This window comes from Geotrypetes seraphini, chromosome 6, assembly GCF_902459505.1.
Source record: "Geotrypetes seraphini chromosome 6, aGeoSer1.1, whole genome shotgun sequence".
In the NCBI taxonomy this organism is placed as follows: domain Eukaryota; kingdom Metazoa; phylum Chordata; class Amphibia; order Gymnophiona; family Dermophiidae; genus Geotrypetes; species Geotrypetes seraphini.
In genome coordinates, this window is record NC_047089.1 from 252,199,740 (window position 1) to 252,223,867 (window position 24,128).

General features: G+C 44.8%; 1 protein-coding gene across 2 annotated transcripts in view; it reads left to right on the forward strand.

The window, feature by feature from the left end:
- The window catches only part of CFAP47 (cilia and flagella associated protein 47), a 1,062,207-nt gene that overhangs the window by 813,887 nt on the left and 224,192 nt on the right, over window positions 1-24,128 (forward strand). For both annotated transcript variants that reach the window (XM_033947561.1, XM_033947559.1), the window contains exons 55-56: window positions 3,012-3,116; window positions 17,786-17,942. In XM_033947561.1, the coding sequence (XP_033803452.1) occupies window positions 3,012-3,116; window positions 17,786-17,942 (262 nt within the window). The remainder of the gene's footprint in view (window positions 1-3,011; window positions 3,117-17,785; window positions 17,943-24,128) is intronic.

Genomic DNA, 24,128 nt, shown 5'->3' on the forward strand with positions numbered 1-24,128 from the left:
ATTAATGGAGAAAACTCCATTAACCACCACCTTCTGCTGTCTGTCAGTCAACCAGTTCTCAATCCATTTCACCCCACTTTATGTCCTAACTTTAGCCCACTGAATTTATTTACGAGCCTCCCCAGAACAGAATACCCCCTTTCTAATCCCCATGCTTACCACTGTAACTGAAGCCTCCTTGTTTTTCGATCCTCTCTCTCAAGCCCTGGAGCTGCAACTCCCCCCCACCCCCACCCCCACCTCCCTAAAGAAAGATCATGGTGGGTCTGAGCTCACCACTACCAACACCACCATGGCTCCTCCTAGGTATATTTTTATGGTCCCTGGTGGTCTAGTGGAAAAACAGCAGGAGGGGATTCAGGTTCATATCCCACCCTAACCATTACACTTGTGGTGGAAAATGTGAGCCTACCAAAATCCACAGTCATACAGCTATAGGGATGGGAGACAGTTGGGTACAGTTGGTTTTGGGTGAGTTTTGGAGGACTCCCCATTCAATGTAATGGGTTATGGTGGGTTGTGTACCTGGGACCCTTTATGTGAAGTTCTCTGCTGGGATGCTTGTATGGCCAGTGTACTAAAAATGGCCCCAAAAGATAGATACACTAAGGATGAACACGTCTTTAAATGTCCACTTTTGAAAAAGATAGATAGACATTTTGCAGCTTCCAAAATGGACATTTTTTTCCTACCCGATTTTTGGACGTACTTCACAAAAACGTCCAAATTTGGACTTAGACGTCATATCGAAAGTGGCCCTCCATATCAAACAAAGCAATTGGTTTGAACATTAGGCACTAATTCCATGCCAAATATTTGATGCAGAAAAGCATTCTCATGGATGTACAGCAGTAAAATGGGGCAGAAATGGCGGATCCACGTGGAAACACACTTAACGCACCCATTTATAGAATAGCACTTAAGTATTTCCATGTGGGTCTGCAAAAGGGGCATTATGAGTGGATAAGAGACGATCCCTTAAACTGTGCGTAGTGTTTTAGACTAGTACCTGGTTTCAGCTGGTGTAACTCCTCATACGCAAAGTTTTTTAAAAAAAAATTTTTATTCAATTTTCAAGCTACAATTGTGAACAATAATTAATACACATACATACAATATTAAAAGTAAAGCACATTAATCTTACATGTATTCATAAAAAAAAAATTATTTTCCCCATCCTTCCACCTATTAATCAATAAATAATACCTACAAGCACTATCTAAACATATCCCCCGAATCAATTCCAAAGCAAAGCCCCCATCCTGGACTTGTATGTTTAAAAGAGATCAATCCTTACAATACTTAGTTAATGGTTCCCAAACCTCCATAAATTTCTTGTAACTTCCCCGCTAAATGGCCGTGAACCGTTCCATTTTAAAAATATAACAGAGGGATATAATTTAACCTCTCCCAGTTTTACAAATTTTTTAAAAATAAGCTGCATGGCAATGCCTGTCATTATAAAAGTTATTTCTCACAGGCAGTTGACTCTTCGCTCTCAAAGATGTACCAAATAAAATGGTATCATACGATAATGCCACTGGATTCTCTAATAAATTATTTACTTGATCCCAAATAGATTTCCAAAATTTCAGGATCAAGGGACAATAGTATAATAAATGATCCAACGTCCCAGCTTCGGGATGATATCATCAGCATCTATTAGACTCTACTTTACGTAAACGAACTGGGGTAAAAAAAACTCTATGTAATAAGAAAGCAAACCACCGTCCTGGTTGGGTAACTATATCAGCGGAGCCATGCTGTCCGATGGCGCTTTTAGAAAAGAAATCAAGAGAATATTATTTGATAAATTAATTTCTTAATCTGTGCTTTTATCTTTACTAGTCTTATCCTATCAACTTTAAACTTTTAATGTCTCTTATACAACAAGCTGTATTCATGTTTTACGATTTTGTATTTCACTGATTGTCCAGTTTTTCTCTTTTGTGGAAACCGCCTAGAATTCTTTTGATTAAGGCGGTAGAGAAAAAAAAAGTTATCTTATGTTATGTAAAGTTGAGTAGAGATCCCAGTGGCGTGCAGAATTCTGTCCCAGAATACCCATTATAGGATACCATTCAGCGCTGAATTATCAAGTTTCAAGTTTATTAATATTTGATGAATCGCTAAATCGGTTTGCAAAGCGATGTACAAAATATAAAAGAAAGTAAAATTATAAAAAGACAAGCCCACTGACATTAATTTTAAAAACAAGACAAACTAGAATTGGGGGGAAGGAGAGGAAAAGTTACAGCTCTTTTTTGTGAAAAAACAAAGATGGGAAAAAAACATAGGGAAAGGGGATAGTTTAAAATTTGTAAATATTATGCAAGTCTAAGATTAAGTGTTGAAAAAGCATCTTTAAAAAGATGAGTTTTTAGAGATTTTTTTAAAGGAGGAGAGGTCTTTTTCATTTTTAATAAATTGTGGTAATGAGTTCCACCATTAAGGGCCAATTACAGAAAACATGTCAGATCTTCTCGTGCCTAATGTGTGCTTTTAAGAGTGAGTAAACCTGTGCATTTCAAGTTTGGGGAAAGACTGATGGTACACAGTGGCATAGTAAGAAGGGGGGAAGTGGACCATCCCAGGCGCCATCTTGGAGGGGGTGCCTGCCCCTCTCCTCTTCTATGCCCTGCCGCTCCTCCCCACTCCTCCCCCGCTGTGTGCACGCCTTCAATTCCCCACCACCGTACCGTGGCGCTCCCCTCTGACGTTATTTCCGGGTCCTGCGTCTAGGAAGTGACGTCAGAGGGAGAAGGGAGATGCTGCTCTTGCTGGGGAGCAAAACAGGTATGGGGGAAGGGAAGGGGGATGGGAAGGAGCGAGGAGGGGTGAAGAAGAGGTTTGGGGGGGGCGCCTCCCACTCTCATTATGCCACTGATGGTACAACACTCACGAGCCCAAGCAACACGTTAATCACGAGGGTGCAAAGAAAGGAACACGCTCTTGAAGAAGAAAAAGGATTGACTTTTGTTCCTCCTGGCCTTCTCCTTATATTCACACAGTTGTTGCTGTCGCCTCATTCCACCTTAGATGTGCCTGTTCAGTTCTGCCCTTCGGCCCTCGGAAGAAGCGGTCATAGAACAACCGTCACCTTCAAATGCCCAGAGGTAAGACATAGTCAGAGATAATTGGTAGTGAGGTGAACGCTCTCAAAATATACAAAATAGAGAGGTCAAAATTGATAACAAAAGTGTAACAGGAACCAAGACTTCTCAATATATGAAAGTCAAAAATGGATCTTAAATATAGGTATTAAGAAGTGAGGTAATACAATTTTCACCTACACTCAGAATTGTGTAATCCGACCAAGAGCCTTGGCTCCTATAGCCGAACCCACCGTCCCATCACTGTGTATGACTTTAATGCAAATAAGGCAACGTGCTCTTTGAATGCTAGATTTGTTCTCAGTGGCAATAAGAGGAAAAACCACTCCACTAGCTTTAAGGTGTGTTAGCAGGTCCCGACATGGGCCATGTTTCGAGGGTCTGTTTCAAGGAACCCAAAGGAGATGTGCAAAACTTCAAATGCCAGAGAAATAGTTGCTGAGTGATTCGGACAAAACACTTGTGTTCATTGGTTGAAAAGACATTGAGAACAAATCTAGCATTCAAAGAGCACGTTGCCTTATTTGCATTAAAGTCATACACAGTGATGGGACGGTGGGTTCGGCTATAGGAGCCAAGGCTCTTGGTCGGATTACACAATTCTGAGTGTAGGTGAAAATTGTATTACCTCACTTCTTAATACCTATATTTAAGATCCATTTTTGACTTTCATATATTGAGAAGTCTTGGTTCCTGTTACACAGAGGTAAGACATGACATTTGATAGGCAAAGCAGCAGGAGACTTGAAAGAACGGGCTTTATGGCAGCAGGGAACAAGAAGTGAACGCAAAACATGTAGGCTAAATTTGGATCGCTAGGGGGACCTCTGAGCCTGGAACCTGAGCGGAATGGTTTCACGCGGATACCATAGTATCATTTTTAGAATTAGCCACTTCTGTCGTATTCGAGGATCCGAGAACATAATCAGTTGGTAAATTCAGAGGTGCTAAATATGACCTTTGCTTAAAGAATTTTGTCACATGTACAAAATGGTAGAAACATACATATTGTTGCCTTATTCACATTACATGAGTGAAACATTTCGGATCAAAATCAGTCCAGTGAATCTGGGGAAATCTTGACAAAATGGAACAATATTGCTATGGATTCATCAAAATTAAGGAATCTGCAGACCCTAAAATCCAGGTCAGTCAAATGCTGAGCAGGCTTGCTGATTGGAGGAACCTGTATCTGACGTCTTTTAAATGAAAAGCTCACTTATTACTGGACGTTTGAGTGTTCAGTTCAGTTCACTTAGGGGGGAATTCATCAACGGACACTAAGTGATCTACCCGCTCTTCTATTAAACCGCGTTAGCAGTTTGTAGCGCAGAGAGCCGTGCTGAATGGCCCGCGCTGCTCCTGGCGCTCATAAGAACTCGGGAGCGTCGGGAGCAGCGAGGGCCATTCACTGCGACTCACCTCGCTAGAAACTGCTATCGCACGCTAATTGTTAGCTTGCGATCGCTTGAATTCCTGTCCAGTAACTGTATGGGCAGAATTTGCACTTACTAGGAGTCGTTCTCGTAACGAACCAGCAAAATATATATTTTATGGGGCATGAACACTCATAAATGCTGGTATGCTAGCGGTTTACATGTGTATGTAACCACATATACATGCAAATAAGCACTTTGGGTTAAGCAATATTCTGTAAGTACGCACGTAACTCAATGGCTTATACTTTTCAGGTGAGCATTCACATGACAGGACTGTGGGAGGGGTAGATTACAAATTCATATATTCTATGCATGGCTTTTGTAATTTAGATGCAAGCATTAACACCAGTTCTAAAAGAACGTATGAATATACTGGGACTGATCGAAGGCCCATCAAGCCCAGTATCCTGTCTCCGACAATGGCCAACCCAGGTCACAAGTACCTGGCAAGATTCCAAGGAGTAAAACCGATTCTATGCTGCTTCTCCTAGGAATAAGCAGTGAATGTTCCCAAGCTTATGGACTTTTGTTTTAGGAAAATATCTAAACGGTTTTTAAACCTTGCTAAGCTTACAGATTTCACCGCATTCTCCAGTAATGAATTCTAGAGTTTAATTAGAGTTTAATTAATTAAAAAGCCAACAGGATGCTGGGCATCATAAAGAAGGGCATAGCAACCAGAACACGGGAAGTCATCATGCCATTGTATCGAGCGATGGTACGTCCGCATCTGGAATACTGCGTTCAGTATTGGTCGCCGCACCTCATGAAGGACATGGCGGTACTTGAGAGAGTCCAAAGGAGAGCAACGAAAATGGTAAAAGGGTTGGAACACTGCTCATACGCTGAGAGGCTGGATAGGCTGGGGCTCTTCTCTCTGGAGAAAAGGAGACTCAGGGGAGATATGATAGAGACCTTCAAGATCATGAGGGGCATAGAGAGGGTGGATAGGGACAGATTCTTCAGGCTGAAGGGGACAGCAAATACGAGGGGGCATTCTGAGAAACTGAAGGGAGACAGGTTCAAAACAAATGCAAGGAAGTTTTTTTTCACCCAAAGAGTCGTGGACACTTGGAATGCGCTACCGGAGGAGGTGATCAGGCAGAGCACGGTACAGGGATTCAAGCAGGGATTGGATGGATTCCTGAGAGATAGAGGGATCGTGGGATACTGAGGGAGGACCTGGGATGTAACACGGGTGTAGGAAGTTAGCCAGGAAATGAGTAAACCAACCTGGTCGTGCATGGGTAGACCGGAGGGCTAGGACTTTGATAGGAAGGCAGGACTTAGATGGGAAACCAAGGTGGCAGGGGAGCCCCTTCTGATGATTCAGACAGGTCTTGACCTGTTTTTGGGCCGCCGCGGGAGCGGACTGCTGGGCAGGATGGACCTGTGGTCTGACCCGACAGAGGCACTGCTTATGTTCTTATGTTCTAATTACATATTATATGAAGAAATATTTTATCCGGGTTGTTTTAAATCTACTACTTAGTGGCTTCTAAGTATGCCCCCTAGTCCTAGAATTTTTGGAAAGAGTAAATAAGCGATTCACATCTACCCTTTCCACTCCACTGATTATTTTATAAGCCTCTATCATATCAACCCTGAGCCTTCTCTTCTCCAAGCAGAAAAACCCTAGCCACTTTAGCCTTTCCTCATAGGGAAGTTGTCCCATGCCTTATAACAATTTTGTCGCCCTTCTCTATACCTTTTTTTAATTCTGCTATATCCTTTTTGAGATGCACTGACCAGAATTGCATGCAATATGGCTTGTATAAGTGTGCACACCTTAAATTTAGGATGGGCCTTTGGTCTTTATCTGCTGTCATATTTCTATGTTTCTATAACCATAAATCTCTATGACCTCAGAATGCAGATGGATGCTTCTGTACCCCTCAGAAGGGAATCGCCAACTACCATTACCTTACGCCCCCTAGTGGTCACGGATCCAGTGATTTGGGGGATTTCAAGTTTTGGTCCTTCCTCTCCTTGGGATGCTCTCATCAACTGCACTTCCAGGACAGCATACCGGTTCTTCAGTTCAAGGGTGGGGGGAGTCAAAGTTCAGCTGTCTTTCCTCAGCACAGCCTCTTCTTCCCCACTGCTGAAAATCTTTGACGCCTCATGAACCATTTTATCGATGTACCTTTCGTTCTCACAGATGCTTCTCAGTCTTACCACCTCCTCTCTCAGTTCCTTACGTCCTTTATGAGAGAGTCAAGCTGAAAGCAGCTTGGACATGGAACCACTCCCTCTGCCTGGGTAACATTTCCTGTCTGCACAGAGACAGAAGCTGTAACCTGAGCATCAGCTTTGGTGATCCGATGTTTCCCAGCCATACTGTGGTGGGTGCAGAAGTACTTTCACCTGGAAGAATAAAGAAAGGGCAGATAAATCCTTCCAAAGTAATGCCCTGTTCCTGTTTGGCTAAAGAGCCTATTAATCAAAAAGTTCTGCCTTGGGGTGGGCGAGAGGGAATTAAATTAACACCAGAGCCTTTCCTCAACAGCTACTTGTGTCCTAAAATACTGCTTTGTATTAAACCCTAACAGAGACTCTAAAGGCTACATTATTGCCTAACCGATTTTGCTGAGCTAAAAAAGAGAACTACAATGAAATAACCTACTGAAACCCAAGTTTATCTTTCCTAGACAGTAGTTCACAGGTTGCTGTGAAAACTATCTTTAATGCTGAGCCTCTGCAACATCTCTCTTAGAACTGAGGGTTAGGCACTAGGCCAGAATTCCTCCCCTCAAGGGTCACCTGTGGAGTCTGATCTCTTAAGAAAGTCCTCAAAGTTCAGTGACCGAGCGGTGGCGGACCCGCAAAGATGGCGACTGGACCAGGCGTGGGGTGGGGGTGGCTGGGGAGATGGCATCCCAAGAAAGGGAGAGATGACAAACTCAAAGGGGGGAGAGGATAGGGATGGGGCGCACAAAGTGATGCAGTTTGGGGGTGTCGGAAGTGATATGATGAGGAGTGCTGCAAAAGCAAGTTGATTCAGTTCACCGTGGCTGGTGTTAGACATGCTGGGGCCCAGGATGGAAATTAAAGAGGGGGGCCTCACTTCCTCTCCTCCCTGCCCCATCCCCTGACTCCTCCACCCACCACATACCCTCTCATCCAGCATCCCTCCCTTCGTTTAAAAATCAGCTGCTCCCTGTGGACTGGGATGCCTTTCCCTTCTCCCCACCCCATTCCACAGCCCCCCTCATCTTTTAAAATGCAAAGAGGTCACCGGTGCAGCAGTGATTCTCTAGTGCTGCACCGGTCATCAGCGCTGTTCCCTTGCTGCAGTCTGCTCATGCAGAAACAGGAAGTTGTATCAGAGGCGATGGGCTGCAGCAAAGAAAGTGCTGAGGAAGGCCCCTCCCCCAAATGCCAGCCCTAAAGGGTACCTCTATACCAGTGGTCTCAAACTCAAACCCTTTGTAGGGCCACATTTTGGATTTGTAGGTACTTGGAGGGCCGCAGAAAAAACAGTTAATGTCATATTGTTTTAGAGAGTGGGGAGGCGTTAGGTTGGTTTCGATTGTTGGGTATCAGGGATTTTTTAAATAGTATGGTTATTTCTTTTCTAAATGTTCTGTAGTCAGGGGTCGTTATCAGCAAAGTAAAGAACATAAGAACATAAGCAATGCCTCTGCTGGGTCAGACCTGAGGTCCATCATGCCCAGCAGTGAACTCACGCGGCGGCCCAACAGGTCCAGGACCTGTGTAGTAATCCTCTATCTATACAATTCTATCCCCTTTTCCAGCAGAAAATTGTCCAATCCTTTCTTAAACCCCAATACTGTACTCTGCCCTATTACGCTCTCTGGAAGCGCATTCCAGGTGTCCACCACACGTTGGGTAAAGAAGAACTTCCTAGCATTTGTTTTGAATCTGTTCCCTTTCAACTTTTCCGAATGCCCTCTTGTTCTTTGAAAGTTTGAAGAATCTGTCCCTCTCAACTCTCTCTATGCCCTTCATGATCTTGTAAGTCTCTATCATATCCCCTCTAAGTCTCCTCTTCTCCAGGGAAAAGAGACCCAGTTTCTCCAATCTCTCAGCGTATGAAAGGTTTTCCATCTCTTTTATCAGACGTGTCGCTCTTCTCTGAACCCTCTTGAGTAACGCCATATCCTTCTTAAGGTACGGCGACCAATATTGCACGCGGTCTAATCTCGCTGCTTGTGGCTAGCACAATATAGGTGTTATTAAATGCTCCTGCAGTAATTTTTTTAAAAGGCTATGTGCTAATTGCAATATTAACGCATGGCCATTAATGGGAAAAATCAGAAAATCGAGGGTTTTACGGCCGCAGTAAAAATGGCCTTAGCGTGCAAGACCCACATATGAGTGCACCAAAGTCTATTTTTACTACAGCTTAGTAAAATGACCCCTAAGTAATGTTTGCGTTGGCGCAGTACATCTCAAAAGCAAGCTCCCCTGACTTCCAGGACAGGCCAGTTATAGAAACACCTTTATTTTGTCAGAATCCTGTAACAGCTGGATCTGGAAAGGCCCATCGGTCTCTTCCCCATCCCCACCCATGTATCCCCCCACCAAAGTCCCCTACCTTAAATTACCATTAATAAAGTCACACAACAACATCTTGGAAAAATAGAGTGGCAGCTCCGTTTATTTATTTTTTTTTTTTTTTTTTTAATCTTTATTGAATTTTCAGACATTGACAGTGCATTACAGATAATATAACATTAAAAGCTTGCATAAAATACACCTTAATACACAAAATATAAATGAAACAACCATTTTCCCCCCCTGTCATCCAATTATTAATACATTAAATCATTTTTTTATTACAATAATATACTCATATATTTTAACCCCTCAAAATATCCCTCCCTCCCCTCCCCCACACCCTGCATGTGTAAGGAAACCTGAGAAATAAAAACAAAAATTACATTATCCTTATTGTTTGTTAACAAATGCAGTCAATGGGCTCCATATTTTATTAAATGCATTACTCAAACCTAAGCATTCCGCGTTCATTCTTTCATATTTATATGTATTGCACACGCTCGCCCACCAGAATGTAGAATTAAGTCTGTCCTGACATTTCCAATTTCTTGTGATCATTTGAATGGCTATTGCTGTCAAAATCAAGCTACCACACAACTCCATATAAACAGCTTTTTGGCCCCCGTGACCCTGCCCCTGTCAGCAAGGTTCTGGGGGGGTGGGGGTGGCAGGTGCCACCCTGTCCCTTCGGTTGGGTCACCAGCCCACCTGGGACCCGCTTCCGAACCAGCTGCCCTCCAGCCGCTCATCTCCGTATGAACCCTGGCTTTTGGTAGCTCGAACCCCGCCTGCGACTCCTGAGCTCCCAACCTGGGAACCAGCCACCCCTCAAAGGGAGGGAGGGCGGGAAAGGCACCACCGAAGACCGGAAGAAACTCAACACTCAGCAGCTGCTGTCTAAATATTGTGGCCGGGCTGGTTCCTGAGTAGGTGGGAAGCCAGGCTCGGACCACAGGCAGATTTATTGTAGCGCCTTTTATATGGCTGGATGAATGAAAACCCGGAAGACGGATTCTCTAGGAACTGGATTCAGGTTTATTAAAGTTTTCAAAAAAACCCCAAACACGTTGGAACATATAGGAAGCCTTTCACATTCTTTCCAAAGCATACCATGTGCTCCAGTCCTTGTGCCCTGCCTGGAGCTTCCAGGTCCACTAAACAGAGCAAGTTAATTCACAAACCCAAAACAAAAAAAAACACGAAAGTTTGGATTCTCAATCCCTGTACTCAGAATGCGTCCTTAGTTACTGGATGTGGCCAGACACAACCTGTGCTGACTTCCAGAGGCTTCTTGCACAAGTCCTCCAGAGGTAAGGCAACTCAAAACTTTTGGATAATGATTTTTCTCACTTGGACAGGACCGCCCCGGCCCTGCTCCAAACTCTGCTTGTGTCCAGGGTTTCAATTAACCTGGACCGGATTTCTGGGAGGATTGACAAGACCTCTCATATCTCATTCTCCCCTATCCATATCTTCCTCGGGCCCGCTCTCCCCAGGAAGGCTGTGCATCTCCCAGTCATTGGACTCATGGCCCAGGCTGCCTCTCCACCCGTTAACCTCAAGTGGCTCTTCCCAGCCCCCTCCTTGCCTGTGGGTTAGCTCCTTGCTAATCTGTCCTCTCCAAGGCCAGTCATTTGTTTCACCCTCCAAGGATTTGTCTGCCAGGGCAAGATAGCGTCCAGGGATTCCAATTTCCCTCCGGCTGGCCTTCCTCCTCAGTAGCCTATGGGGCTGGGGCACCGGAGCTCCTTGGAAGCTGCACTCCCTGCTGGTGGCTGGATGATTATGATTAGCACCAGCTGTGCCTCCTAGTTGCCTCCTGCTAGTCTGTATTGGAGGCTTTTTGACCTGCACTCCCTTAGGGCTAGCCCCACCCCTTCCTGGGTTGGGCTTTTGTTTCACAGCCGGAGGAAAGGAGTAATAGGGGGAATGATTAGGTTCTAATGCCCTCCCCCTCTGACTCTTGGGCTGTGCTATCACCTGTCTTTTCTCTTCCCTTCCTGGCTGAGCCGGCTGTCCCAGCTCCGTGCCAGGTTTTCCCGGGACCAGGACAGGGTGCATGCTGGGTCTTGTAGTTCTTTTGGCTGGGACAGGGGCTTCCCTGTCACAATATAGATCCGCCCCCCACGTCCTGCCGCTAACCAATCCCCAGCTCTAGCCTCGGCAGGACACATTTTACCCTATCCTAGCATCCCTTTTTTCCCTTAACCCTCCTCCCTCTCCATCAAGAGCCAATCCCGACGGGTCAACACGAGGGCCTTCCAGCCCCGTGTTACATACACCCGTCAAGACTTGCCCTCGGGCTAACTTCTAAATCAATTCGCAAATGCCTACACCGTAACCGAAGCCTTTAACATACCATCAAATACAAGAACATAAAACAAGTCAATAATTCATTTAACTTGAGGTGGAAACAAACTTAACCCTGACCATTTTTTTAATGCTTTCTTATATATAGTAAATTTCTGTGCCTTTGCTTTAATCAATATTTCAGCTATTCATCGGCCTGCTCTGGACCTCAACAACCTTTTCCATGCACGGCTGTGACCTTTGTGATTTCTTTCTGCCCTTTTCATCGCTGGATCATTCAGAGCTTTTTTCGTTCATTCTTTTTCACTTGTGCCACTACAAAACCCTTCCCTAAGAGACAATGCAAGGCAACTACAGAACCACATGAAACTACAAGTTAAGACACATTGTTTTGGTCTGTTTAAACAAAAGTGTTTCTAGCAAAGACTTTTACAGGGTCTGTGTCAAATGTTTGAAATGTTGGTAGGATTTTTAACCTCAAAACCAGTGCATTGATTTTTCTCGTGTGTTTTCTCTGATTAAATGCTTCTGAACGGACTAGCAATTTATACCATCTCAGAGCAATCGAGAATCAACTAATGACTCCGCTTGCGGGCTGTGCTTTTACGGCTTCTGATTGTGCTTTGTTGAACTGAGGGAAATGGTGTCTGGGTTATCTTTTGCACGCCTTTTTCAAATTCTAAAATCAGACCCGTTGGGGCAGCATAAGCCAATTACAGAATTAAAATGTGGAATATCTGAAGTGTAAATTGACCCACAATTATATTAAGCAGTTTTTCAATTCATACATGATTGGACTGAAGATTGGAAAGAAACCCAACTAAAAACAGTAGGATCTCATTAGGAATATCCCAACTGAGAGGTCAGTAGAGTAAAGCACGTGTTAGAGCAAAGTTTCAGCTTCCCAACTCCATAAGCAAATAGCAGAAAAATTACTGCTGGCGCTGTACAATTGTCCACTTGCCCCGAATGAACACACAGATAATTAAATGTTTGTTTGGGTTTTTTTTTACTTCTTTATTCATTTTATAATTCACAAGTGTACAGTAAATATCAAACAATTAGAATACAATATCACTTGAAAATCTACCATATTATAAAAGAAAAAGATATAACCCCCACCCCCTCCCACTTCCATATACAACAAAAAATATACCACATGAATATAATATCTTATCAAAACAACAAAAGAACCAAAGGTCCAACTTCGTCTGCAGTGAAAAAACAGACCAGAGCAAACAAACCAAAACTGCAGACTTGTACACGGTGCAGGCAAATTTTATTTTGACAAATAAATCTTAACTAAAAACCTTTTACCAGACGGGGGACCCAACACGGTCCGTGTTTCGGACAACCTTCATCAGGGGTCCATGGTAATAAAGGTAAAAAGAAATATATCACAAAAAGAAGCCTGGAAAAATAGCGTTTGGTAGCACACCAGTGAATCTCTGAAATGCACTACAAGTTCGTCACAGTAAACACTGGTGTGCTACCAAACGCTATTTTTCCAGGCTTCTTTTTGTGATATATTTCTTTTTACCTTTATTACCATGGACCCCTGATGAAGGTTGTCCGAAACACGGACCGTGTTGGGTCCCCCGTCTGGTAAAAGGTTTTTAGTTAAGATTTATTTGTCAAAATAAAATTTGCCTGCACCGTGTACAAGTCTGCAGTTTTGGTTTGTTTTCTATAATATCTTATCATTCATTTATTATTAATAGAAATCCAACCCCCTCCCCCCCCCCCCCGATCCACATGTAAGAATTAAAATTGGGAAAGTGTAAATTATTCATTAGAATAAGTTAAAATTGGCCCCCACACATCCTTAAATTTATTATAGTAACCTTTTTGAACTGCCAACACTCTTTCCATTTTAAACACATGACATACTGCAGTGTTTTTCAACCGCTGTTCCGCGGCACACTAGTGTGCCACGAGATGTTGCCTGGTGTGCCGTACGGTCAGGGCCGCCATCAGGGCAGTACCACCAGTCCTGCATTCAGGGGCCCCGGGCTCCCCCAGGGTCCTAGGCCACAGTCTAGGGAGAGGGGCGATCCGCCCCACGTGGATAGGAGAGAGCTGGACGGGGGACCCACGGAGTTCAATACATTTCGAGCCGCGAGGCTCGTCTTCTGTTCCTGCCTGCCCTGCAGCTAACATATAGCCGATCGCAAGCGTTCCCCGATGTCAGCGCTGACGTCGGAGAATACTTCCGTTCGGCTATTTGTGCGCGGCAGGGCAGGCAGGAAGCAGAAGACAAGCCTCGCGGCTTGAGCTTCGTTTTGCTGAGAAAGTTGCAAAGATGGGCTGGGAGGCAAACACGGAACACAAAAGGGGGGAGGGAGTGCGTTTTGGACACAAGGCATGAACTTGGGAGAGAGGAAGGGAGGGAAAGAGATGCTGAGGTGGGGGAGGGAATGGGTTTTTGGACACAGAAGAAATGGACTTGGGAGAGAGGAAGGGAGGGAAAGAGATGCTGAGGTGGGGGAGGGAATGGGTTTTTGGACACAGAAGAAATGGACTTGGGAGAGAGGAAGGGAGGGAAAGAGATGCTGAGGTGGAGGAGGGAATGAGTGTTTGGACACAGAAGGCATGGACTTTGGAGAGAGGAAGGGAGGGAAAGAGATGGTTGTGTACACAGGGAATAGAAGAAAGGAGAATTTTTGGTCATAGGGAGGGAGTGAGGTACAGATAGTGGCATACCAGGGGGGGGGGCGGTCTGCCCCACCCCGGGTTTACGTCCCAAGGGGTGCACAGCTGGCCACCCTCCAGTGTTGTCCCTAGGCCGGCAAACTGCGGCTCTTTAGCCACTTGAGTGCTACCGCCGCCATTGGGAACAGGCCGGCGCCAAGTTCTCCCTGCTTTTCCCTGTGGGGCCGGCCAACTCTCGCCACTCGCGTCAATTCTGACGTCGGAGAGGACGTTCTGGGCCAGCCAATCGCTGCCTGGCTGGCCTAGAACGTCCTCTCCGACGTTAGAATTGACGACGGGTGGCGAGAGTTGGTCGGCCCCGCGGGGAAGAGAAGCAGGGAGAACTTGGCGACGGCCTGTTCCCGATGGCGGCGGTGGTACTCAAGTGAATTACTTTATATATAGTCAATATAGGCACAGAGTTAAATTTTTTAACATTTTGTAATGGTGGTGTGCCTCGTGATTTTTTTCATGAAACAAGTGTGCCTTTGCCCAAAAAAGGTTGAAAAACACTGACATACTGAATACTGGTGGCAGATAATTAAATGTTAACAGACATTAGGGAAACTAACAAATTTGGCAACCCTACATCTCAGAAAATGCTACGCAGGTAAAGTTCTTAGATGAAATAGATGCTTCATAAGAACAGCCATACTGGGTCAGAGCAATACTTCAACAGTGGTCAATCCAGGTTACAGTCCCTGGCAGAAACCCAAAGAGTAAAATAGTTCGGAGATTTAAAAATATGCAACAAGGGCAGGACATCATAGAAGACACTATCAGTCTTCAATTATGACCCCTGGGCTACTCCAATTTCAAGTCAAAATAGATTTTATAGCATGCTTCTCTTATTATATTATTTTCAAAGATATCCTTTAAAAAATCATGTTTCTGATAGGTCTCTCCTTTGTTTGTATTGTGCAATATATTGATTAAGAATTTAATTATTGGATCTATGGAACAATCTAAAATTGTTTTTTTAAAGAAATTCTTTCAAAACAAGATAATAAGAGAATGATGCTATAAAGAACCCCACATAGTAACAGTATTCCCCAATAGTAGCAAAATCCCCCAAAGATTAGCAAGATTCCGGAACCCCAAATAGTAGCAGCATTCCATGCGGAATCCCCCAAAGAGTAACAAGATTCCGGAACCCCAAATAGTAGCAGCATTCCATGTGGAATCCTCCAAATAGTAGCAAGATTCTAGAACCCCAAATAGTAGCAGCATTCCATGTGTAATCCCCCAAAGAATAGCAAGATTCCGGAACTCCAAATAGTAGCAGCATTCCATGCGGAATCCCCCAAAGAGTAGCAAGATTCCATGCTAGCAATCCCAGGGCAAGCAATAGCTTCCCCCATGTCTTTCTCAATAACATAAGACCAAAAGAACAGCCATACTGGGTCAGACTAATGGTACATCTAGCCCAGTTTCCTGCTTCCAGCAGTGGCTAATCCAGGTCACAAATACTATATTTGGCAGAAACCCAAATTGCAGCAACATTCCAGCTGGTTCAGGAACCAACAAGAGGAGGAGCTGTTTTAGATCTAGTCCTTAGCAGAATGCAGAAAAGTTTCTTACAAGTATCAAGTTTTTAGATAGAGACCTTGAATTCTGTGAGTGTTGTGTATTTCCTTCGATCTGATAAAAGGCTATCTTCACATCCTAATCAGGGTGTCTCATTAGTGATATCTCAGAGTCACAATATTGGGTCAACATGTCCAATTTTGGGCTCTTCTGTTTGGTCTTGCCACAGCACCTCAGATGTTTACAAATACAGTACTGTGGTAGGTGTGGCAATTGCTCTGTGCAAACGGGATTTTGGTTTAATCTTATTTTGACAATTGATTAATCTGTGCACATTCCCAAGAAGAGACAAAAGCAGTAGATACCAGATGCTAGGGTCACCTTGGAGGTGAGTGCTCGAGAAAAAGATCTTGGTGTCATTGTGGACAATGCTCTGAAACCTTTCGCCCAATGTGTGGGCAAACAAGTTGCTAGGAATTATTAGAAAAGGGATGGTAAACAAGACTAAGAATGTTATAATGACTGTATCGCTCAATGGTGCAACCTCGACTTGAGTATTGCATTCAGTTCTGGTCTCCTTATCTCAAAAAAGATATAGCGGAACTGAGAAAAGGTTCAAAGAAGAGCGAACAAGATGCTAAAGGGGATGGAACTTCTCTGGTATGAGGAAAGACTAAAGAGGTTAAGGCTCTTCAGCTTGGAAAAGGGACGGCTGAGGGGAGATAGGATTTTAGTCTACAAAATCCTGAGCGGAGCAGAACAGGTACAAGTGGATCGATTTTTCGCTCCGTCAAAAACTACAAAGACTAGGGGACACTCGATGAAGTTACAGGGAAATACTTTTAAAATCAAGAGGAAGAAATTACCAGAAGATGTGGTAAGAGTGCTTAACATAACTGGTTTAAAAAAAGGTTTGGACAAGTTCCTGGAGGAAACGTCCATAAAGTGCTATTGAGACAGACATGGGGGAAGTCATTGCTTGCCCTGAGATTGGTGGCATGGAATACTTCTACTATTTGGGTTTTTGCTAGGGACTTGTCACTTGGATTGGCCAACGTGAAGATGGGATAATAATAATAACTTTATTTTTGTATACCGCAATACCAGAAGCAGTTTAGAGATACTGGGCTAGATGGACCATTGGTTTGACCCAGTAAAGCTTTTTTTTAATGTTCTTAGTAACTGCTCAAATAATTCAATTTCTACAGGATTTTAAGCTGAGTAGTAAAATTTTCCAAGAGCAACATTGTTCCTTCCCAGACTCTGAAATATACGAGGTTGCCAGGTTTAATATCATCTTAGGTAAAGGGTTTCTCCCTCTCAAAAGCATGAGGAAGTTACCATCAGAGATCAGAAATCTATTACGACCCCATAAACTGGCCATATGAAACTTCCTACTAATGTTGGAACTGATGGTGGTGAACCTGTAAATGACCCACTATACCTCATACTGCCTCTACTGCCAACTTCTACAGTACCAACTGCTAAACCCACAAAGCTACTTCCCTGCAATCATGTTACCATGCTGAAAACTGCCCTGTCCACAAAAATACCCCCATTACACAACTACCACGCTACCTTAGATACTGCCGTATCCCCCCAATCTATCTCTGCACAACTGCCATCCCATATACTCTCCCATCCCAAACACAGAAGGCAGATAAGGACCATACGGCCTAGTTAGTCAGCTCATCCATACCATTCACTATCTTTTTCTCTACCTTAGAGATCCAGTGTACTTATCCCAAACTTTCCTGAATTCAGAGATAGTCTTCATCTGCCCCCACCTCCAGCGGAAGGTCATTCCACCTATACCACATCCGTGGGCGTACACATTTACTTAGGTACTGTGTTAGCGGAGAAGAAAGTGTTTTTTCCAGGGGGAAATGTGATTTGTAATTAAAATGTGGAATTCGTTGCTAGAGAATGTGGAAAATGTTAGCTTAGTAGGGATTAAAAAAGGAAAGTCCACTGCTTATTCCTAGGATAAGCAACATACAATCTGTTTTACTCTTTAGGATCTTGCCAGGTACTTGTGATTTGGGTTGGCTGCTGTTGGAAGCAGGATACTGGGCTTGATGGACCTTCATTCTATCCCAGAATGGCAACGCTTATCTTATGTTTCTTATTTCACAGTGCTCTCGATATAATCCATAATATTCTTAAATCTCTTCTCAATAGCTGGAAGAGTGGATATTTCACCTGACTGGTGTGGGCCTTCTTCCTAAGGCCATGGAATTCACCAGCATTAGCACCCCAGTGGGTTCTCTTTCTACTATCTTCATCAACTTCAAGAATCCCACAGTGGAGGATGTCTTTGTAGATGTAATACTGACGGGTGAGTCGTTTGCAGCTTTAATTTGTTTTAGGAATCATTCGGAGGGGCATAGTTATTGTGCATACACAGTAGTTATCATTTGTGCTGTTAAGAGTTTAACAATTCTTTCTTCTATGGTGCACAGTCAGACATGAGATAGAAAACAAATAATGACATAGTTTAAAGGAAGCTGTGCATTATCGGGGGAATTCTCTATATGGAACCGAACATTAGGCACTACTTCCGTGCTGAATTTTCAGTGCAGAAAAGCATTCTAACCAGTGGAAGGCACAGAAACATGGCAGAAACGGCAGACGTGCGTGAAAACAGGCTTACTTTCTTATTTATAGAATAATTCCTAAGGCCCAGATTCTCGAACCAGCATCAATTTTCTAGACACCGGTTGGCGCCTGTACCTAAATTAAAAATGCCGTCCAAATGGCATTAGCCGAGCTTGAAGGCACATACTGGCTCCTAGAAAATTGGCACCAAATCGCACCTACATAGGTGCGTTAGGCTGCTGAGCGCCAAAGTAGGCGTGGCCAGTGCCAGAAGTGGCGCAAGGTGGCCTACAGCATTTACGTAGGCACGATTCATGCAAAGATAGGTGCCGGACATGTAGGCCCAGAAAACCCAGGCCTACATTTCCAGCGTCTATCTTTTGCGTCGGAGTAATTCTGAAACTGGTGCCAATGAGCGATTGACACACAGTCGGCGGCTGCAGATATCGGTGCCGGTTCGAGATTCATTGAAGGAAATGTATATAAGGAAAATGTACATTAGAACTAGTTCCTCTGTATACCGGTAGATCAAGTTCAGATGAACAAATTGTTTTGTAAGTACATCAACTGTATCCTGTCTTGACTGTATTCTTTGTATGTTAACCTGTCATGTCTTTATTCTATCAGGCTCATAATCAAAAAACATAGACGTCCAAAATGCATCCTAAATCAGCACTTAGACATCCTAATTGCCAGGACATCAAAGTGCCAATAATCGAAACTGTATTTCTGTACATCTAGCAAGGTGTTCCAACCTCTGTATGTCCAGAGCACGAGATGGGCATGGTAGAGGCGAGTTATAGGCGGGTTTTGGCCAGTCTCAATGGTTGGTTAGACATGGACATCTTGAAGTGATAATCAAATATTTTGCAAGACATCCTCGACGGAACTTATATGTTTGGAACTAGACCTGTTTTAGAAGGGTCTAAGTGCCACAAAGGTGCACGAATGACCAGATGACTACTGCATGCATCTAAGTAAGACACCCCCACACTCCCCCAATGCTCACTGACTCCCTTCCACTACATAAAAATGAGATGGTATGGGGAAGCCTAGTAGAGCTGTACACAGATGTCTTAAGTAGCCTGGTGGGTGGGCTAGTGAACCATAGAGAGGAAGACCGAGGCCCATAAGCCACTTTAACCACTACATTTATGGAAGAATGTATGAGCCCACTCAAATCCTACTATACTGCCATATAGGTGCCACCTGCAGCCATAAGTGCTATTGGGATGGTACACAGGAGGGTATAGTAGGGTTTGGGGGGTTTTTTTGGGGGAGGGGGTTGGGGGCTCACTATAAATTATAAAGGAGTTATGGTGAGATATACAGCTGGATCTTTTATGTGAAGTTCACAGCGGTGCCCTCTAAGGTGTCCCATTGCTCTGTCAGGATGTCTGTGTGGCCAGTCCATTACTATGCTGACCCCACTCATGTCCAAATGGTCAGGATTAGGATGTTTTTCTGATTGAAAATGGGGTATAAAGTTAGACGTTCTGTTGGCCAAGACATCTGACAATGAAAAAAAAAAAAATTGATTTGGATGTCCAGTAGTTTGCCATTCGAAAATGGCCATTTTTGTACCTCCAACTTTGGACATTCAGCTGGAAATGTTCAAGTCGGACAGTTGTTATTTTTGAAAATGCCCCTCTATCTGCAATCTGTTTTGAGCTAGTTAAATAAATAAACTATTGCATTTTTCCTAAGCAGGTGAAGAAATTGCTGTTTCAGAAAGCAAGCAGTGTTCAAGCCCTTACATGCATCCACATACACGTTTGCATATGCATTATTCTATAACAGTACACTTAATTTACCTAGTGGGTAAATACAAGAGGGTGGGGGGCATACAACATGGAAGGAACTTGGGTAGATACAATCCAACATAAGCAGAAGAAGCCAAGACACTCCCACATAGGTACCAGAAGGGACAAAACTCAGATGGAGCAGGGATGGAAGCTAGAGTTCATTATTGATTTCAGAAGTCAGATCCTGTGAAAATGTGGACCCACTATGGACTATGTTTCAGCCCTAGAGCCTTCCTCAGGAGTCCTGTTGAGTGACAGATAAAGCTTCTATTATTGCTGATGATAATAGCAAAAGATAAACCCAGTCTATTTCTGCCTCTTGATTACTCTTCGTCCACTGAAATACATCCACAAAAGCTTTAAAAGAGGGGGAATACTGAAAAAAAAATAAATGGGAACATAGGTAGGACATGAGTATGACTCCTACAGTAATTATGCATAGAACGTAAGGATAGCTATAGGTTAATTGCGTCACCGCTCACGTTTAGGTGCCCACAGTTGTGCTAGGTAAAACCTATGGCTGGAGTAACACCAGTGCCCCCATCAGCATGTAGAAGTCCCACCCAGGGCCCACAGATAGCATTACACTGAAGGAGATAGAAGTGGAAGTGGGAGTGGGTGGCTTGTGGAGAGGGTCATGCTTTGGTTCCAGAGCCATTCTGCTACCCGATTGCACTTCCAGAAGACAAGCATTACACAGAAGGAGAGAGAAGTGGAAGTGGGAGTGGGTGGCTTGTGGAGAGGGTCATGCTTTGGTTCCAGAGCCATTCTGCTACCCGATTGCACTTCCAGAAGACAAGCATTACACAGAAGGAGAGAGAAGTGGAAGTGGGAGTGGGTGGCTTCTGGAGAGGGTCATGCTTTGGTTCCAGAGCCATTCTGCTACTCGATTGCACTTCCAGAAGACAAGCATTACACAGAAGGAGAGAGAAGTGGGAGTGGGTGGCTTCTGGAGAGGGTCATGCTTTGGTTCCAGAGCTATTCTGCTACCCGATTGCACTTCCAGAAGACAAACATTACACAGAAGGAGAGAGAAGTGGAAGTGGGAGTGGGTGGCTTCTGGAGAGAGTCATGCTTTGGTTCCAGAGCCATTCTGCTACTCGATTGCACTTCCAGAAGACAAGCATTACACAGAAGGAGAGAGAAGTGGAAGTGGGAGTGGGTGGCTTGTGGAGAGGGTCATGCTTTGGTTCCAGAGCCATTCTGCTACCCGATTGCACTTCCAGAAGACAAGCATTACACAGAAGGAGAGAGAAGTGGAAGTGGGAGTGGGTGGCTTGTGGAGAGGGTCATGCTTTGGTTCCAGAGCTATTCTGCTACCCAATTGCACTTCCAGAAGACAAACATTACACAGAAGGAGAGAGAAGTGGGAGTGGGTGGCTTCTGGAGAGGGTCATGCTTTGGTTCCAGAGCCATTCTGCTACCCGATTGCACTTCCAGAAGACAAGCATTACACAGAAGGAGAGAGAAGTGGAAGTGGGAGTGGGTGGCTTGTGGAGAGGGTCATGCTTTGGTTCCAGAGCTATTCTGCTACCCAATTGCACTTCCAGAAGACAAACATTACACAGAAGGAGAGAGAAGTGGAAGTGGGAGTGGGTGGCTTGTGGAGAGGGTCATGCTTTGGTTCCAGAGCCATTCTGCTACCCGATTGCACTTCCAGAAGACAAGCATTACACAGAAGGAGAGAGAAGTGGAAGTGGGAGTGGGTGGCTTCTGGAGAGGGTCATGCTTTGGTTCCAGAGCCATTCTGCTACTCGATTGCACTTCCAGAAGACAAGCATTACACAGAAGGAGAGAGAAGTGGAAATGGGAGTGGGTGGCTTCTGGAGAGGGTCATGCTTTGGTTCCAGAGCTATTCTGCTACCCGATTGCACTTCCAGAAGACAAACATTACACAGAAGGAGAGAGAAGTGGAAGTGGGAGTGGGTGGCTTCTGGAGAGAGTCATGCTTTGGTTCCAGAGCCATTCTGCTACTCGATTGCACTTCCAGAAGACAAGCATTACACAGAAGGAGAGAGAAGTGGAAGTGGGAGTGGGTGGCTTGTGGAGAGGGTCATGCTTTGGTTCCAGAGCCATTCTGCTACCCGATTGCACTTCCAGAAGACAAGCATTACACAGAAGGAGAGAGAAGTGGAAGTGGGAGTGGGTGGCTTGTGGAGAGGGTCATGCTTTGGTTCCAGAGCTATTCTGCTACCCAATTGCACTTCCAGAAGACAAACATTACACAGAAGGAGAGAGAAGTGGAAGTGGGAGTGGGTGGCTTGTGGAGAGGGTCATGCTTTGGTTCCAGAGCCATTCTGCTACCCGATTGCACTTCCAGAAGACAAGCATTACACAGAAGGAGAGAGAAGTGGAAGTGGGAGTGGGTGGCTTCTGGAGAGGGTCATGCTTTGGTTCCAGAGCCATTCTGCTACTCGATTGCACTTCCAGAAGACAAGCATTACACAGAAGGAGAGAGAAGTGGAAGTGGGAGTGGGTGGCTTCTGGAGAGGGTCATGCTTTGGTTCCAGAGCTATTCTGCTACCCGATTGCACTTCCAGAAGACAAACATTACACAGAAGGAGAGAGAAGTGGAAGTGGGAGTGGGTGGCTTCTGGAGAGAGTCATGCTTTGGTTCCAGAGCCATTCTGCTACTCGATTGCACTTCCAGAAGACAAGCATTACACAGAAGGAGAGAGAAGTGGAAGTGGGAGTGGGTGGCTTGTGGAGAGGGTCATGCTTTGGTTCCAGAGCCATTCTGCTACCCGATTGCACTTCCAGAAGACAAGCATTACACAGAAGGAGAGAGAAGTGGAAGTGGGAGTGGGTGGCTTGTGGAGAGGGTCATGCTTTGGTTCCAGAGCTATTCTGCTACCCAATTGCACTTCCAGAAGACAAACATTACACAGAAGGAGAGAGAAGTGGAAGTGGGAGTGGGTGGCTTCTGGAGAGGGTCATGCTTTGGTTCCAGAGCCATTCTGCTACCCGATTGCACTTCCAGAAGACAAGCATTACACAGAAGGAGAGAGAAGTGGAAGTGGGAGTGGGTGGCTTCTGGAGAGAGTCATGCTTTGGTTCCAGAGCCATTCTGCTACTCGATTGCACTTCCAGAAGACAAGCATTACACAGAAGGAGAGAGAAGTGGAAGTGGGAGTGGGTGGCTTGTGGAGAGGGTCATGCTTTGGTTCCAGAGCCATTCTGCTACCCGATTGCACTTCCAGAAGACAAGCATTACACAGAAGGAGAGAGAAGTGGAAGTGGGAGTGGGTGGCTTGTGGAGAGGGTCATGCTTTGGTTCCAGAGCTATTCTGCTACCCAATTGCACTTCCAGAAGACAAACATTACACAGAAGGAGAGAGAAGTGGAAGTGGGAGTGGGTGGCTTCTGGAGAGGGTCATGCTTTGGTTCCAGAGCCATTCTGCTACCCGATTGCACTTCCAGAAGACAAGCATTACACAGAAGGAGAGAGAAGTGGAAGTGGGAGTGGGTGGCTTGTGGAGAGGGTCATGCTTTGGTTCCAGAGCTATTCTGCTACCCAATTGCACTTCCAGAAGACAAACATTACACAGAAGGAGAGAGAAGTGGAAATGGGAGTGGGTGGCTTGTGGAGAGGGTCATGCTTTGGTTCCAGAGCCATTCTGCTACCCGATTGCACTTCCAGAAGACAAGCATTACACAGAAGGAGAGAGAAGTGGAAGTGGGAGTGGGTGGCTTCTGGAGAGGGTCATGCTTTGGTTCCAGAGCCATTCTGCTACTCGATTGCACTTCCAGAAGACAAGCATTACACAGAAGGAGAGAGAAGTGGAAGTGGGAGTGGGTGGCTTCTGGAGAGGGTCATGCTTTGGTTCCAGAGCCATTCTGCTACTCGATTGCACTTCCAGAAGACAAGCATTACACAGAAGGAGAGAGAAGTGGAAGTGGGAGTGGGTGGCTTCTGGAGAGGGTCATGCTTTGGTTCCAGAACTATTCTGCTACCCAATTGCACTTCCAGAAGACAAACATTACACAGAAGGAGAGAGAAGTGGAGTGGGAGTGGGTGGCTTGTGGAGAGGGTCATGCTTTGGTTCCAGAGCTATTCTGCTACCCGATTGCACTTCCAGAAGACAAACATTACACAGAAGGAGAGAGAAGTGGAACTGGGA